The sequence below is a fragment of the Muntiacus reevesi genome, chromosome 4 (genome assembly GCF_963930625.1).
Source record: "Muntiacus reevesi chromosome 4, mMunRee1.1, whole genome shotgun sequence".
In the NCBI taxonomy this organism is placed as follows: domain Eukaryota; kingdom Metazoa; phylum Chordata; class Mammalia; order Artiodactyla; family Cervidae; genus Muntiacus; species Muntiacus reevesi.
In genome coordinates, this window is record NC_089252.1 from 64,663,499 (window position 1) to 64,678,938 (window position 15,440).

General features: G+C 38.1%; 1 protein-coding gene across 1 annotated transcript in view; it reads left to right on the top strand.

Moving 5' to 3' along the window:
- The window catches only part of RBMS3 (RNA binding motif single stranded interacting protein 3), a 773,699-nt gene extending 765,357 nt beyond the window's left edge, over positions 1–8,342 (top strand). Inside the window, exon 15 of the mRNA XM_065932912.1 lies at positions 1,661–8,342. Coding sequence (XP_065788984.1) covers positions 1,661–1,667 — 7 coding nt within the window. The 3' untranslated portion in view covers positions 1,668–8,342. The remainder of the gene's footprint in view (positions 1–1,660) is intronic.
- The last annotated feature ends 7,098 nt before the right edge of the window (positions 8,343–15,440 follow it).

Sequence of the window (15,440 nt, forward strand, 5' to 3'; positions counted from 1 at the left end):
CCATGGTTCCCAGGATGACGACGGAAATTTCCCTTACTGTTGCTGCTATTATGACAATTTTGATGGCTTTCATTCTAAAAAGAAATGCCACTTTCTTTCATAACACAGAAAAATAAATGTATTTCTAGAGACTTAAACTCTGGTTAACAATGGAAATAATCTATCAACAAGCTGCTTTCCTTACATGATTCTAGGAACAAGTTAGGCAGGTTTCTAAGAGCCACAGCTGAGTCACATGAGGGCTTTTGGCAGACTAGAAAAAGAAAGCCCTCTGGGTCATCCCAGGCTAAGTGTCATCTAGTTCAAAGCATCACTGAGGGCTTTTTGTGAATTTGAGTAAGGGCCGCATGCTCAGGGCAAATGCAGCCCTGCTCCGGAGTGCACAGCTTGGGGAACAGACTGTGGGCTGGAATTCGCCCCGAGGTTCTCCTGCATCCGTGCATCCTGTGTGGCAAAACACCTGACACCTCTACACAGCCACTCTGAGCTCTCTTTATCAGAGCAAGGAACTGGGCATCAGAAGAACCCACGGAGCACCGAGGGAAGGCGGTTTCATGAAACAGGACCTAAAGAAAGTTCTGAAGAATTTTTATTTGTAAAAGATACCCCTGAAATTCTTGAACCAAATTCTAACCTGTGGGTGGAAGAGATAAGAGTAAAGATCAACCCACTGTTAGTTCAGCCCTGCCATATAGATGGGGCAGAAGCAGAAAGCATGATGTGGGCTGGGCTGGCAAAGTGGCATGTAGCAGAAATGGCATCTGTCTATTTAAACACCTATGATGTGCATATCAGTCTCCCAGCCTCCTGCAGAGTGAAACACAGAAGGAAAATATAGTTCCTCCTCTCAAGATTTCAACACCTTGTTGAGATAGAGGAGCGAGGAAGAAGAGGAGAAACTGGAGCGTGAACAAAGCTTCACTGCTTTCTTACCTGTCTTCAGTAATAAGCCTTCGGCTCGTGTGGATACACTTGGTGAGCTCTGTTTGATAACACACAATACGCTGCTGCTGATTTAAGCTCTTATTTATGGGACTGGATACACGACAAGTTACTACTGGATAGCACAGGGAGCTGTGTTCAGTATCCTGTGATAAAGCATAATGTGAAAGAATATTTTAAAATGCATACATTCATATATAACTGAGTCACTTTGCTGGACAGCAGAAATTAACACTACATTGTAAATCAACTACACGTCAATTAAAAAAAAAATTCTGTCTCCTGGATATATAACAGGGAGCCATAGATATATTGACTGAGTTTGTGATGGATCTCATGAGAGTTCTGGAAGGACAGAATTACTCAAGGGATTTCTTGGGGAGCTAAAACATAAGCCACATATTGAAGAATACATTCCATGAACATAGGAAATATCACCTGTCTAGATATATTTGTATATTTAAAACTTTGCAGTTAAGAGATATTCTTGATCTATTAGTCAAGATATTTAGTATGAACAAGCTGCAAACATATATTAGTATGAACGGGGCAGAATTTGACATGCTTCTAAGCCCAGTGTGTCCTGACAACTTCCTTGATGACTATTCCATTGAGAGAGCTTGGTAACTTTTAAAGAACGCTCACTGGAAAAGGTCACAGAAGGGGATTTCAGAGTTGCTTTGGTGTAATGACCACTCCTCCTCCATTGTTTTCACAGACCATAAACAAGACTGAAGAATGTCCGTCTGAAACTCTGCCTTGAATGAAGAAACTTCATTAAACAAGAAGTTGGCTTCCAGTTTTGCACAGGCGTCGGTGGAATGCTGTTTTGTTTGTTTGTTCGTTTTTTTAATTTTCTACTTTACCCAATGAAAACAACGTGTTTTTACGTGCTGTGCAAATGGTTCCTTCATGTGGTCTGACAGTTTATTTTTGCATCATTTTTTTAATTAAAGAAAACAATCCCAGAAGAGGACAATTACTACAAACAAATAAAGCAAAACATGGAAGGTTGACATTCATGTGGAAGAACAATTGAATTCAGAATTTATCTGAAGGTGTAGATAGATTGATTTTTTTTTTTTTTTTTAAAACAGGAAATCTGATGTCAAGAGGTGGGCAAGCAGAAATGGAAACAAATTGTCTTCCTCAGTAATTAAGCTACTCTTTCTTTTTCCCTTCTTGTTTAAATCTAGTGGGTTGGGTTTTTTTTCTATTTTATTTTTTTCTTAGAAATATTTAGGTAAGGTTTATCTTGAATCTTAATTGCCTTAATTTTAAGGACGTCAAAGGCTCTCGAGGCAAGCTGTCAACGTCTTGTTAAAACCAAGAAAGAATTGAAATATTGTACCGGTTTTCACTGGTACAGAAGTTTAAGACTATGAGTTTTTAGGGTGGAAAAAAAAACTGTACAGTTTTAAAGAAAATGTTTTTCTTCATTTGAAGAAAATTTGCTGATAAAAGAAACCATGGCAACTGCAAGAATTGGGGAAATGCTGGGACTTCTCATGAACTTTGTCTTAAGTGTTGAATCGTTCTAGAAGGCTAAAACATTTTAAGGTAAAGTTATTAATGTTGGTTTAAAAACAACTGCATTAGAAATAATGCGTGTTTGGGGGGCAGAATGCAGATTTTTTTAATTTCCAAAGCGTGATCGCTAGCAAAATCATTAGTGCTTTTTATCTGCAGTCTTTTTTATGAGCTTTACAAACTTTTTAGTCAGCTTTGCTTGTCACATTGCAAAATCTAGCTTAAGAGCATTAAAAAAAAAAAAAAAAAAACTTAAGTAGATAGGAGCTTATTGTCAAAAAGTGCAAAAAAGAAAAAAACCACAAAAAAAAACAACAAAAAAAGCAATAGATAGAGAAATTGTTGACAATTTCTGTAGTCTTTCCTAGTTGTGATCAAATTCAGCCTATGGATGGCCTGTTTTATACCAAAGATGAAGTGGCACCCTGTTGCAGTCCAGAAGATAGAGGTTGCTTTTCTTTTCTTCTCTTTTCTTTTTTAAAATTTTATTTGACCTACATGGCCGGACCAGTTCTTACTTTGTTTGTTTAAACTACCTTCCACTGGTGTTTTACATACTGCAAAAAAAAAAAAAAAGTTTTTATTTTAAATGTGTATTTGTGGATAGTAGAAGCTTGTTCCTGTGGTCAGCAAGAGTAGCGCCAAGAGTTCTGGATTCCAACCAATAGAGCCAAATGGCTTTAAATTCCATGTGCTTTTCTGATTCTTTCCTAGTGCTCTTGAATCATGAAGTCTGTATCGATGGCCACCAATGAGCTAACACACTTGTTTAACAGGTTGAAATTTCATTATGTGAATTTTGGACTCAAGATACTTCCTGAACTGGTCTGAAAGATCACTTGTTGAAAAAGCTCAGTGATGCTCTGTTGAGTGGTGAGTGGTCTCCTGAAAAGGCCTTGCACGGTATTTGTAACAATAGCCTTCCTTCTAAATTCCTGCACCTCTAGATTTTGTCTTCTTGCCTCAGTCTTTGTCATCATCTACCACAAATAGCCACCTTGATTCTGCAGTTGGGGAGGGGATATCTTTTTTTTTTTTTGCCTCATTTCATTGTATTTTCATATCCTGGTATTATCAGAAGAAAGACAAGACGACTTTTTAATTTCAGTTTAACTCTCTGAGGCAAATAGGACCAATAAGATTGAGGATTCTATTAGTGAAATTCAGGTAAGCTTTTAATGCTAGTTGACAATCAAGAAATTGTATGATTTATATGAATAAGAACCCAAATAATTAGATTTGATCGATTTTTAAAGCCAAAGGAGATATATATTACATTGAGAATGATGCAAAACTTTGTCTAAAATGAATTAAATTGACTTACCAAACACCTCTGCATATTTGACTCATAAAATCTATGTTCAACCTGTACAGTTTTACCTGAAATGAAGGACAGTGGAACTCTGTTAATTGAACCATGCAGTAGAATGGCTTTATAATGGTTTATTAGAATCAATAGTTGAAACTCTTTTCACAAAGTCACAGGAACCTGTCTTAGTCCAGAAGGAAGAGGCACTGTAAAAGAAAACAGGGTAGGCATTTAAAAACGAATATATTAAAAGGTAAATCATATTCCCATTAGGTCAACATGAATAATGAGTTTGACTCATAAAATTCATCAACATTCTACTATGTTTGATCTATAAACAAAGGTCTAGTGTTAAAATACACCTAATTCTCTTATTTGAAAATCCCATGAATTGAAAGCTCTTATCTAGAGAGTGATTCCATATCTTTGTGGTCCAATTAGAGGCAAAAATATAGCCAAGGCAGTGTAGCATGTGCTACAAAAAAATTCCAGCTGGTCATAGCCATCCCTATGGTTTCCCATGCTTTAGAGAAAATACTAAACTTACGTTTCGTTTTGTTCCATTCTTCAGCCTCTCGTGTATTTTAAGGATGGCATTTTCTCTTTGAGAAATGGGCTCCCGAGTCACAGGGGGATGAGCAAACCTGTATAGGAGCTGTGCTTTCTGCTTCTCTTTTTCAGTCTCTGAACTCTGTGTATGAACAAGGATTATCCTGGGCACAATTCATTTGAATATGAAATCAACACACTTTGTCTTCTGTAAAAAAAAAAAAATCAATCAAAATGTAGTGTGATACTAAGAAAGTCTCATTTCCACAATCAACAATGAGGCTAAGAGGTAGCTACCATGTGGCTGATGAATGTGCCTAGGTAACTTCCTGTTTCTATTCAAAACTACTGCTTTATTTATACATTCAGCAACATTTTTTTCAACTATAAAATTTCAGTAATCTCAATTTTTTAAGCCACTTCAGGCAAAAGAAAATGACTTGCCATTTTATGTGTCCATCTGTGCTTTATGTTTGGACTTTTTTTATATTATGCCATACTATAACATATGTTATTTTAAATCAAAAAGAAGGAAAAAGTGGCACATGTTCAAATTTGCATATATCATCTCTAAAATTTATCACCTAAAAATTATTTTTAAGAGTCAAGCCTGGGAAAAAAAATAAGTACATCAATAGGTAGGCAGCATTACACTGTATGAAAAGTAAGACAAACCAAAACATGTGTTCAGTACACTGCCATCAGAATCCTAATTTAATCAACAGTGCAGGTCATGGAGATTTTAACCCAACTTAGGATTACAATCATTTTTTAAAGTATTCTGGTTCACTGTACTTCAAGCATTTACTCAGATTTTCAATTTTTCCTCTCCTGTGCAATTGCCAAGACTTAGCCTAAGTGTCAGTGAGCAAAGTAAAACCACAATCCAGACAGGATAAACATTATTTCCTCCAAACTCTGGTTCCACGGTCAGTGGAGAAGTGAGTATTCTTTTAATAAGCAGGAGGTGTTGTCAAGGAAGTCTGCATGGTGACTGGGAACTCCTCAGAGCATGACCACATCTTCTGAAGTCATCAGGGACCATAGGTAACACATGCAGGGTGGAAGACTGTCCTTCAACACGGGCATGTCTTAAATATTGCAAGTTACATTCTATGCTATCAACAATAAACCTTTGATCCAGCTGTGGTTTAGTCAGGGTTAGTTTGTTTCCCTGGTAGTTTCAACTCCTCAAATGTCGTGCCATGCTTCACCACTTGAATCAACTCTCCTGTGACCTTAACAGATCTGCTGCATTTGAGAGCATATATGACGCACTTCCACCCCCTCTTATGAAAAACTACATGATGTTAATAGCGCCCATATCAGAGATGGAAAGCCCTAGGAGAATCCTAGATAGAAGGTTCGCTGAACCTACAGAATCCATTAACTGCTTGAAAAACTTTTATAATCATTTTCAATCTATGGATAAGAAAATAAAAGTACTTAGTTTTTCTAACTCTATTTGAGTAATTGGGGTGTCTATTATATGCATATGGGCTTCCCAGGTAGCCCCAGTGGTAAAGAACATGCCTGCCAATGCAGGTAGACATAAGAGATACAGGTTTGATCCCTGGGTTACAAAGATCCCCTGGAGGAGGGCACAGCAACCCACTCCAGGATTCCTGCCTAGAGAATCTCACGGACAGAGGACCCTGGTAGGTGACAGTCCATAGGGCCACTCAGAGTCATCATGACTGACGTGACTTAGCGTGCGTGCACGCGCACGCACACACACACACACACCCGATGTCTTTCGCAGTGGCCTACAATTCCCATTAATGAAAGCTGAGATCTTATGAGGACCTTTGCAGTCTTCTTTATGCTTGAGGAAAAGTTTCAATGGACTGTCTCGACAGATGATAATCTAAGTAGGAGACTGAAGAGACACTTGACAATTTAGTGTCATTCTTAATTTGAGTGCAGGAACCACTGCAAGATGGGCTGATAAGCAGGGAGACATTTTTAAGAGGGTTTCCGTGATAAATGTTTTTATATGATATGAAATCAAATGAAAGGATATTTATATAGGTATATAATGACATGCAGCACATTGGAGGAACCACACTTCATAGTCAAATTTAAACATGTCACAGAACCCTGATCTCTATTACCTTGTCCTCAGTAAAAGAGTATCAATGAAATTTTGTTTTTCATGTAATTGAAAAACATGACTGGCAGGTTTCAAAATTCTGAGCTCGCTGGGACTGACAGCCCCTCATTCCAATTTAAGGGGCTGACAGGGTTGACACCCTTCCCATGACAGATTAATAATGAGATTTCAGTAATGAATCCATTTGTCTTGCAAATGACACCTACCATGGCATTCGAAGACAGCCGAGTCTAACTCAAATTGACCATTTCTTACCAAATACTCTGAAACATGAAGTTGGTCCCTTAATCCAAGTGTCTTTGTCATGGCTGTCCCTTGTGGAATACAGAGAGTTCAGGAAAGTACAGAAGCTGAGAACAAAATCCCTGAGTGGCCCAAACAGTCTTTTTTGATGTAAGGCAGGGAAGCTCAGCCGAGATTGGTGATTTCTGGTTTTTTTTTACCCCCAACATATATGCTCACTGTCATGTAAAAAAAGGATGGATAGCTTCTCCATGTTTATGTCTTTGTATTTCTGGGAGGGAAAACAATGATTTTAGAATAGCACTGTCTCTGCGGCAGTTCTAAAGCTGGAGCAGGGTGAGGCGGGTCTTGGAGTCGCCGGAAGAACCACTAGGCCACTGGGTCCACAACTTCAATCCATTGTATTCCCTCTAGTTAGTGACTGCCCTTAAGCCCCGGTCCTGCAGAAACACAATCACTCCCAGGTTTTGAAGGGCTAATCATTTACTTTTGTGCACCTTGTTTATCTGCTCTTTTCAACTAAGGACTTCTCTTTCCTTCTAATAGAATTTCACCCTGAGAATGGAAAACAAAAAAACATTTGGAAATAAAATTCAAATCTATTTTGTTTCTTGTTAAGAATCGATTTATTGAAGCAGTTTGAAATCATTGGTAAAATGAATGTCAGTGCATTATATACTGTGAGTTTTTAATATCCATAATGTCCCTTTCCCATACATTGCAAACAACTGCAAGTTGGCTATATGCTTGCAGAACATAAACGAAAAAAGTATAGCAAAGAATTTGGCTTTCCTCAAATGAAATCTACTTTGATTTTGTTCACTATTGAAATTTGAACCAGTAGAATAGGTCAACTCAAAATTGAGTTTGGGGAATATAGTAATAGCTCTTGGTTATATATGCACTTTTATCCCCATCTTAAATCTTTGACCAAAAAATTGCATTGTTTTATAATTTTTTGACTTTGTGTTACTATATTAAGGCTGAATGACCTTGAGATTCCGTTGGATTTTGTAAAAAAAAAAAAGAAAGAAAATTTATTTCAAATTTAAATAGTATCCAAAGTGTAACTTCAGTGTTATGTTTTGTATTGTTAACCCTCTAATCTTATTAAGAAAGATGCTATGTCCTCCCCGAAATAGGTTATTTCCTCATTTGTGAAACAGGAGTTATTCCATGTTTCAAAAACAGGAAAAATATTTCACAGAGATACTTGAAAAACTTTTCTCCATTCTGGGAATTAATGCTTCCATTTATTTAAAACGAAGAAGAATGTAATTGGAATCTTAATTTAAAGAATATATATGTGAAAGTGTACTTGCTATGAAATACTCAGTTTCTAACAAGGAAGAAAAAGGGACACAGCTTCTTTTAAAACTGTTGTTTCAGGCCATATCTGATGTCATAGAACTTCTGAAACATCATTCAATTCTGGATTTTATTTAAGAGCATTTTGTACTGCTGTCTTTGACTGTCATGGAAAATTCTGTAATTGAACAGTGTTTCTGGTTTTATTTTTAACTTTTTCATCTGTACCACAGTCAAATTAGCTACCATTTTCCCCGTTCCTTGAGCTTTCTGTAGATCAGTGGATGTTAGGTTTAAACTTCTGTTTTCTTTGATGAAGCTTTCAATAAAAAATGAAAATAAAATCAACCAAGCAGGGTGGTTGTGTTTTTCTTCAAGCTTGGTGGAAGGAACAGTGTCTAATTGGCTTCCTACAAAATTTATTAAAAAAAAGAACCCTCCCTGGTAACAAAATGTGAGAGAAGAGGGACCCTTGTGCTCATGCAAAGGAGCCTGTTTAGGAGTTTTGGGGGTGTGGATCACTTAGGTCTCCCTGGGACTTCATACATTCTTTCTCATTTTTATGCATAAGAATTCAGAGATCATCAGCTTCTAACTCTAATACACACTTATCATCTACCAATAATGCTTTCTTTAAAGGGATGCTGACAAAGAGAACGTTTAGCTGCAGTCCAAAATTAGTAAAGTGAAAAGTAATATATCTCAGACATAATCTCACAGGGTTTTAGTATTTCTGGATTTTTTTTTATAAAGGGGCATCATTTTCAATACTAATGAAAATGTCTCTCAGCTATCAAAAGGCCATATTTTTGTTTAAATTCTTAGAAACAGGGACCAGTCTTCTCCCCCAGGTTCTTTCTCCTGCCTTTAGGAAGCTGCAGGTTACCACTGTGAAAAAGCAGTCACCTGGAGGAACTGCTGTGCTGGTCTCCAGTGGAGTCCAAACCCAAATCCTCGATTCTGAACAGAAGCGTAACGTGAGGGGTGGCTATAGTAGCCAAGGCCAACACTACCTAAGCCAAGCCTAGCCATGTGCCAGAAGCTGCCAGGGGCACCCACGCTTGAGCTCACACAACCTCACACGCATGCTCTCAGGTCAGTCCTGCCACAGCTCCATTTTCCAGACGAGGCTTGGAAAGTGGGCAACCCACCCACGCACCTACATCTTTGAAAGGCTAGAGTATGCTTTTAAAAACAGCTTCAAACACTCAACACCCGTGGGACTTCCCTGGTGGTCCAGAGGATAGGACTCCACGCTCCCAGTGCAGGGGGCCCAGGCTGGATCCCTGGTCAGGGAACTTGATCCCACATGCTGCAACAAAGAGTTTATGTGCCAAAACTAGAGATCTTGTGTGCCACAACTACGACCTGGTGCAGCCAAGTAAATAAATAGTTTTGTTGTTTTTTTTTAATTTTAACCTTTGCTTCTAAGGTTATTTTCTTCTTCAGAGGCTTTGGGAAATGCCAATATGGAAGGCAACTCTTTTTCAGGTTTTTTTTTTTTTTTTTTTTTCCAAAAGTTCACCTCATCTGGCCTGAGATTCTGTGATTTCTATAGAAGAGGGTATTTGGACATCCATTCTAGTCACCTTGGTCAGAATTCACATTTTCCATCCCAGAAATAACTTGCTACTTCCATCATCTCTGTGATTTGTTCTGGAAGGAAAAGTCCTATCTCCCACATAGATAGGCGTAACTTTTCATTGACTATTTCATTGAACAGTATGCAGTCCATGGACACTCTGTAAATATTTTAATGTTACAGAGATAGAGTAGACACTTCTCATCAACAAAGATTTCATAGAATATGATATGACAACATTTTAGCATGAAATAAGATGAAGAGATTTTGCAAGCAATACACTTAACCCTTCCATGACTTGATGCAAAGTGGATGGAGAGACTCCCAGTCTGAATGCAATCATATCCTCTCTCATCCACACACAGGATGGACCTTCAGACACTTCACTGCTGCCTCTCCCAACTTCATACATTTCGCAGAGAAGTCAGATATTTTACCACTGCCCTTTTTTCAAATCATCTGGGGGTATTTAATTCTTTTACAGCAAGAAGGATGGAATATGCCTTTCTGAAATGGGTGGAACTCTAGTAGCAGCTGATAGTAGTGTAAATCCTATGTTGCCATTTCAACAATCTTCATAGCATCTTCACAAGGAGTAAATTTCATCTCAAGAAACTACTTTCTTCACACATAACAAGAGTAACTCCTGAAGATGGCAGAATAGAAGGACATGACCATACCTCTTATGGAAACATTAAAATCACAACTAACCATTGAACCAGTGGCAGCAACAACAACCCCATAGGAACCTACCAAAAAAGATACGCCACATCCAAAGACAGAGAAGAAACTGCAGTGAAACCGGCGGAGGGGCACAATCATGGTCAAATCAAATCCCGTATTCCCCAGGGGGGTGATCCACAAACTGAAAATAATTACATTGCAGAGGTTTTTCAAAAAGAGTGCAAGTTGTGAGCCCTACATCAGGTTCCCCAGGCTGAGGGTCTGGCAGTGGAGAGGAGCCCTCAGAGAATCTGGCTTGAAAGGGCAGTGGGATTTGATTGCAGGACTGGGGAAAAGAGAAACTCCACTTTTGAAGGGCACACACAAGGTCTCATACACACCAGGAACCGGGGGAGAAGCAGTGGCCGCATGAGCGCCTGGGCCTGGGTCAGACCTACTTGCTGGTATTGGAGGGTCTCTTGCAAGGTGCTGGTGGGGGGCAGGCCCAGCTGTGGTTCACTGTGGGGGCAAAGACACTGGCTGCAGAAGTTCCGGGGTGTTTTCAGTGGCACGAGCACTCCTGGAAGCCACCATTTTCTCACCAAGACCAGACTCCTCCCAGCAGCCTATAAGCTCCAATGCTGGGACACCTCAGGCCAAACATCCAACCAGGGCAGAAACATAGCAGACAGGTTGCTTAAAGTCCTCATGAGCTCACAGCTGCCCACTAAACACACCCCTTGGCATAGCCCTGCCTACCACAGGGACAAAACCCAGCTCCGCTCACCAGGGGTAGGAACCAGTCCTGCCCAGCAGCAAGCTTGTACAAGTCTCTTAAACAGATGCATCCACCATGGGGCAGAGAGCAGAAACAAGAAGAACTACAACTCTGCAACCTGAGGAACGGAAATTGCAATCACAGAAAGTTGAATGGCAGAGGAAAATGTCCCAGATGAAGGAAAAAGACAAAACCCCGGAAGAACAACTAAGGGAAGTGGAGATAGGCAATCTATCTGAAAAAGAATTCAGAATAATGGTAGTAAAGATGATCCAAAATCTCGGAGGAACAATGGAGGCACAGATTCAGAGGATAAAAGAAATGTTTAACAAAGACCTAGAAGAACTGAAGAATAAAAAACAGATGAGAAATAAAATAAATGAAATTTAAAAATACACTAGAGAGAATCCATAGCAGAATAAATGACACAAAAGAATGCAAAAGTGAACTGGAGGACAGAATAGTGAAAATCACTGCCATGAAACAGAATAAAGAAAAAAATGGTAAGAAATGAGGAGCATCAAAGAGACCTCTGGGCCAACATTAGCTACACCAATATTCATATTATATGGGTCCCAGAAGGAGAAGAGAGAAAAGACCGGAGAAAATATCTGAAGATATTTGAAAATATTTGAAGCTGAAAACTTTCCTAACGTAGGAAAGGAAATAGTCACCCAGTTCAGGAAACACAGAGTCCCAGGCAGGCTAAACCCAAGGAGAAACACACAGAGACACACAGTAATCAAACTGATAACAATTAAAAGCAGAGAAAAAAGTATCAAAAGTATAAGAGGAAAGCAACAAGTAGCATTCAAGGGAACTCCCATAACATTATTAGCTGATTTTCCAGGAGAAACTCTGCAGGCCAGAAGAGAGTGGCACAATATAATTAAAGTAATAAAACACACTCACACATACTAGATATTCTACTTTGTACCTGTTACAAACGTGATGTAACATGGCTAAAAGAATGATGAGATCTGATGCCAAATTTGAAGTCTGAGCTTGAATGCTCAGCTTAAACATCACTTGCTATTTCACCTTGCACTTTGCTGTTAAGGAGATAGCATCTTTCCTTAAACCTCATGAACCAACCTCTGCCGGCTTCAGACTTTTCTTCTGTAGCTTCCTCATTTCTCTCAGCCTTCCTAGATTTGAAGAGGCTTAGGGTCTGCCTCTGGATTAGATTTTGGCTTAGGGATTGTTATAGATTGCTTGGGGAATATTGTAGATGGCTTGATCTTCTATTAAGACCACTAAAACTTTCTCCATAGCAGCAATAAGGCTGTTTTGCTTTCTTATCATTCCTGTGTTCCCCAAGTAGCACTTCTAACTTCCTTCAAGAACTTTCCCTCTGGATTTACAATTTGGCTAACTGCTTGGCCCAAGAGGCCTACCTTTCAGTCTGTTATGGCTTTCAACGAGCCTTTCTCACTAAGCTTTATCATTCCTAGCTTTTGATTTAACATGAGAGACATACAACTTTTTCTTTCACTGGTACTTTAGAGGCTTTGTGTGATTATTAACTAGCCTAATTTTATTATCGTTCTGTGTCAGGGACTAGGGAGGCTCAAGAAAAGTTTGAGAGATGGGGAAATGGCTGGCCGGTTTCCCCATGTCAGAACACAGGCAACATTTGAAGTTTACCATCCTGTATGGAATGGTTTGTGTGTCCAAAAGAACTACAGTAGTAACATCAAAGATCACTGATCTCAGATCACCACAACTAACAAAATAATAACGGGAAAATGGAATTCTTGTAAAAATTATTGCTAAAATGTGATACAGAGACACTTGGGAAAAAATGGAGCAAATAAACTTGCTGTGATCAGGATTGCCACACATCTTCAATTTGTTATAAAAAAAAAAACACTCAATATATGTGAAGCACATTAATATATGTCCACAGCTCAAAACTTGAGAGGCTATCAAAGCTGAAGGTAGTCCAGGGTAAGTCACGAGGAGACAGTTGACAGCTAAGAGCATGTCAGTGGATGAGACAGCTCAGGAGAGGATGACTAATGAACATAAAATTGGGCAAAGAAAGGACAGTGGTCACTCACACACTCAAAGTCGGGGCAGACTAAAAGAATTTCAGTAAAGGGAGCAGAGAAGAAATTATGTGTAGCTAGATGGAAAAACAGGTGCTAAGACAATAAGAGAGGAATGAGTTTCAAGAAGACATAACACAGACTTCCCTGGAGGGAAGTTCGGACTTCCCCCCAAGGGTTGGGACTCTGGATTTCCATCACAGGAGGCTCAGGTTAGTTTCCTGCTCAGGCAAATGGCATCCTAGATGCTGCCTGATGGCAGCCAAAAAAACAAAATGTTCAATAAAAACCAAATTCATTAAATCAAAAAAGAAGAGTCAGAATGATACTATTGAATACTGCAAGATGAGTGATGACTTTGAGAGGAAAGTCTTACTTTTGTTGGAAATTTATCCTTAAGCTAATAATGACATTCATGGATCTCAACCACAAGTAGACCTTAATACAATATGCAAGCCTTAATGCATATTTAATAAGGATTAGTTTCCTAATTAATGGAGTAGCATATATAATGAAGATTAGTTTCCTCTATTAGAGTCCGTTTGTAATTTTCTTTAAACAAAATCTTATGGATTATTTTAATACCCTATATATGAAATAAAGACTGTCTTCAGATCCTTACTAATATCTCATTCTTAAAACAGTCATGAATGTAGAAGCAGCAGATGAACTGGCATTCAAGCTCAAACTTCAAATTTGGCATCAAATCCCATCTTTCCTTTAGCTATGTTACATCATATTGGTAACAGCTACAAAGCAGAATATCAACTATGTGTGACTGTGTTTCTATGCCTGAGTAGCCAATGAGTCCATTTGATCTCTGAGAATCATTCTGGATGTTACTGAAGGCAGACAAGAGACTTTTGACAGTAACTCTCTTTTATTGCATCTGTTAAGCTGAAATTTAGGTAATTTAGTATGAAGGCATGGCAAAATGAGTTTCCCACTCTGTGTTAAGCTTTCTAATGCTTTATCTAAATGTTTAAAAATATGATGTTCTGGCAACATTGAATTCACTCAAAACTCCACTAATAAAATGAATCCAGTCAAAAACAATTTGTAAAAGTTGTTGAGAGACTATGGTGTTTGCACTTATAAGTGCAGAAATTCTGACAGTTTGGAAAGCAAAGAGAAGGAAAGTCCAGAGTAGGAAAAGGATATTTCCACTTCTTTCTCTACTGTCTTTCTGGTTATGATATGCTTTCTCTGGTCATGATCCACTATGGCAATGAATGCTAAAATACTGGTATATATTGGTGTATGTCCCTTCTACTTTTTTTAAGAATACTCATAGATAACTTTAAAAATATAATACTATTTTGCTGAGTTACATTTAAAGCAACATTTTGTACTCTATTTAGTTTTTTATACAAGTGCTCCTCAAATTATCTGTGGTAAAGAAACAAATTTTTTGTTTTTAAAAAAAAATTTAGTCTTTTGCAAGCCAGTACTTTTAAAAACACAAGAAAGTCTTCTTACTAGAAGAAAAAAAATTAAAAGAACACACAAAATGCAAATTCCAATTTAAAATTTTTAATTCAACTGATATTAAATTACCCTCAAATTACTATGAAAATTTTAAAATCCTGATTCTTACATTTTGTACTTATGATAGGTCAATAATAAACAACTTATCAAATGGTACATGTCCCCAGACCACACTCTGAGTAGCCTGATATTACAACATCATTTAGGACATTTTATGTACCCTACACCATTGTTCATATATACCAAAATTTGGCCCACTGGTCACTTTTGCTGTATTTCTTTCTTATTGGACCTAGGAAGGGACAGATTTTGTAAACACAAGACTTTGAGGGAGCAGTTATCATCAGAGATGAACTCTATTATGTTGGAGATGTGCAAGGTATAAAATTTAGTTAGCAGAAATAAGATGAGTAAAATGCAGAAATTTGGCCAAAGTGTCAAAGTAAATGACTGTTTTTGGAGAGACAACCAGAACAAGCTAGCAAACAGTGGAATGGTTTCCATTCTTTAAGCTTAGAAATGAGAAGAACGAAAAACACAATTAGTCTATGACCAGGGGGAGTTCTCTCTCCCATAAAAGTTTCCACCATGCCACTGTTTTCCAAACTGGGACACATGTAATATGGGTAGAAAGTAGCATATTATTTTGTGGTACATAGATAAGTATGTTTCATTTTCACATGTATCATTATTCATGATATTTGAAAATCAAACTAAACATCAAAATTCTGATATCATAGCTAGCATCACTTAAGGCTATGTAGTGAAGAGAGTTAAAATAGTAACAGTACAGACATCATGCAAATACAGTTCTGTGGAAAACATTACATCTAGGGGAACTCTGAATTCAATGTAATTTAAGCTCCTACTCTGAACAAAAAATA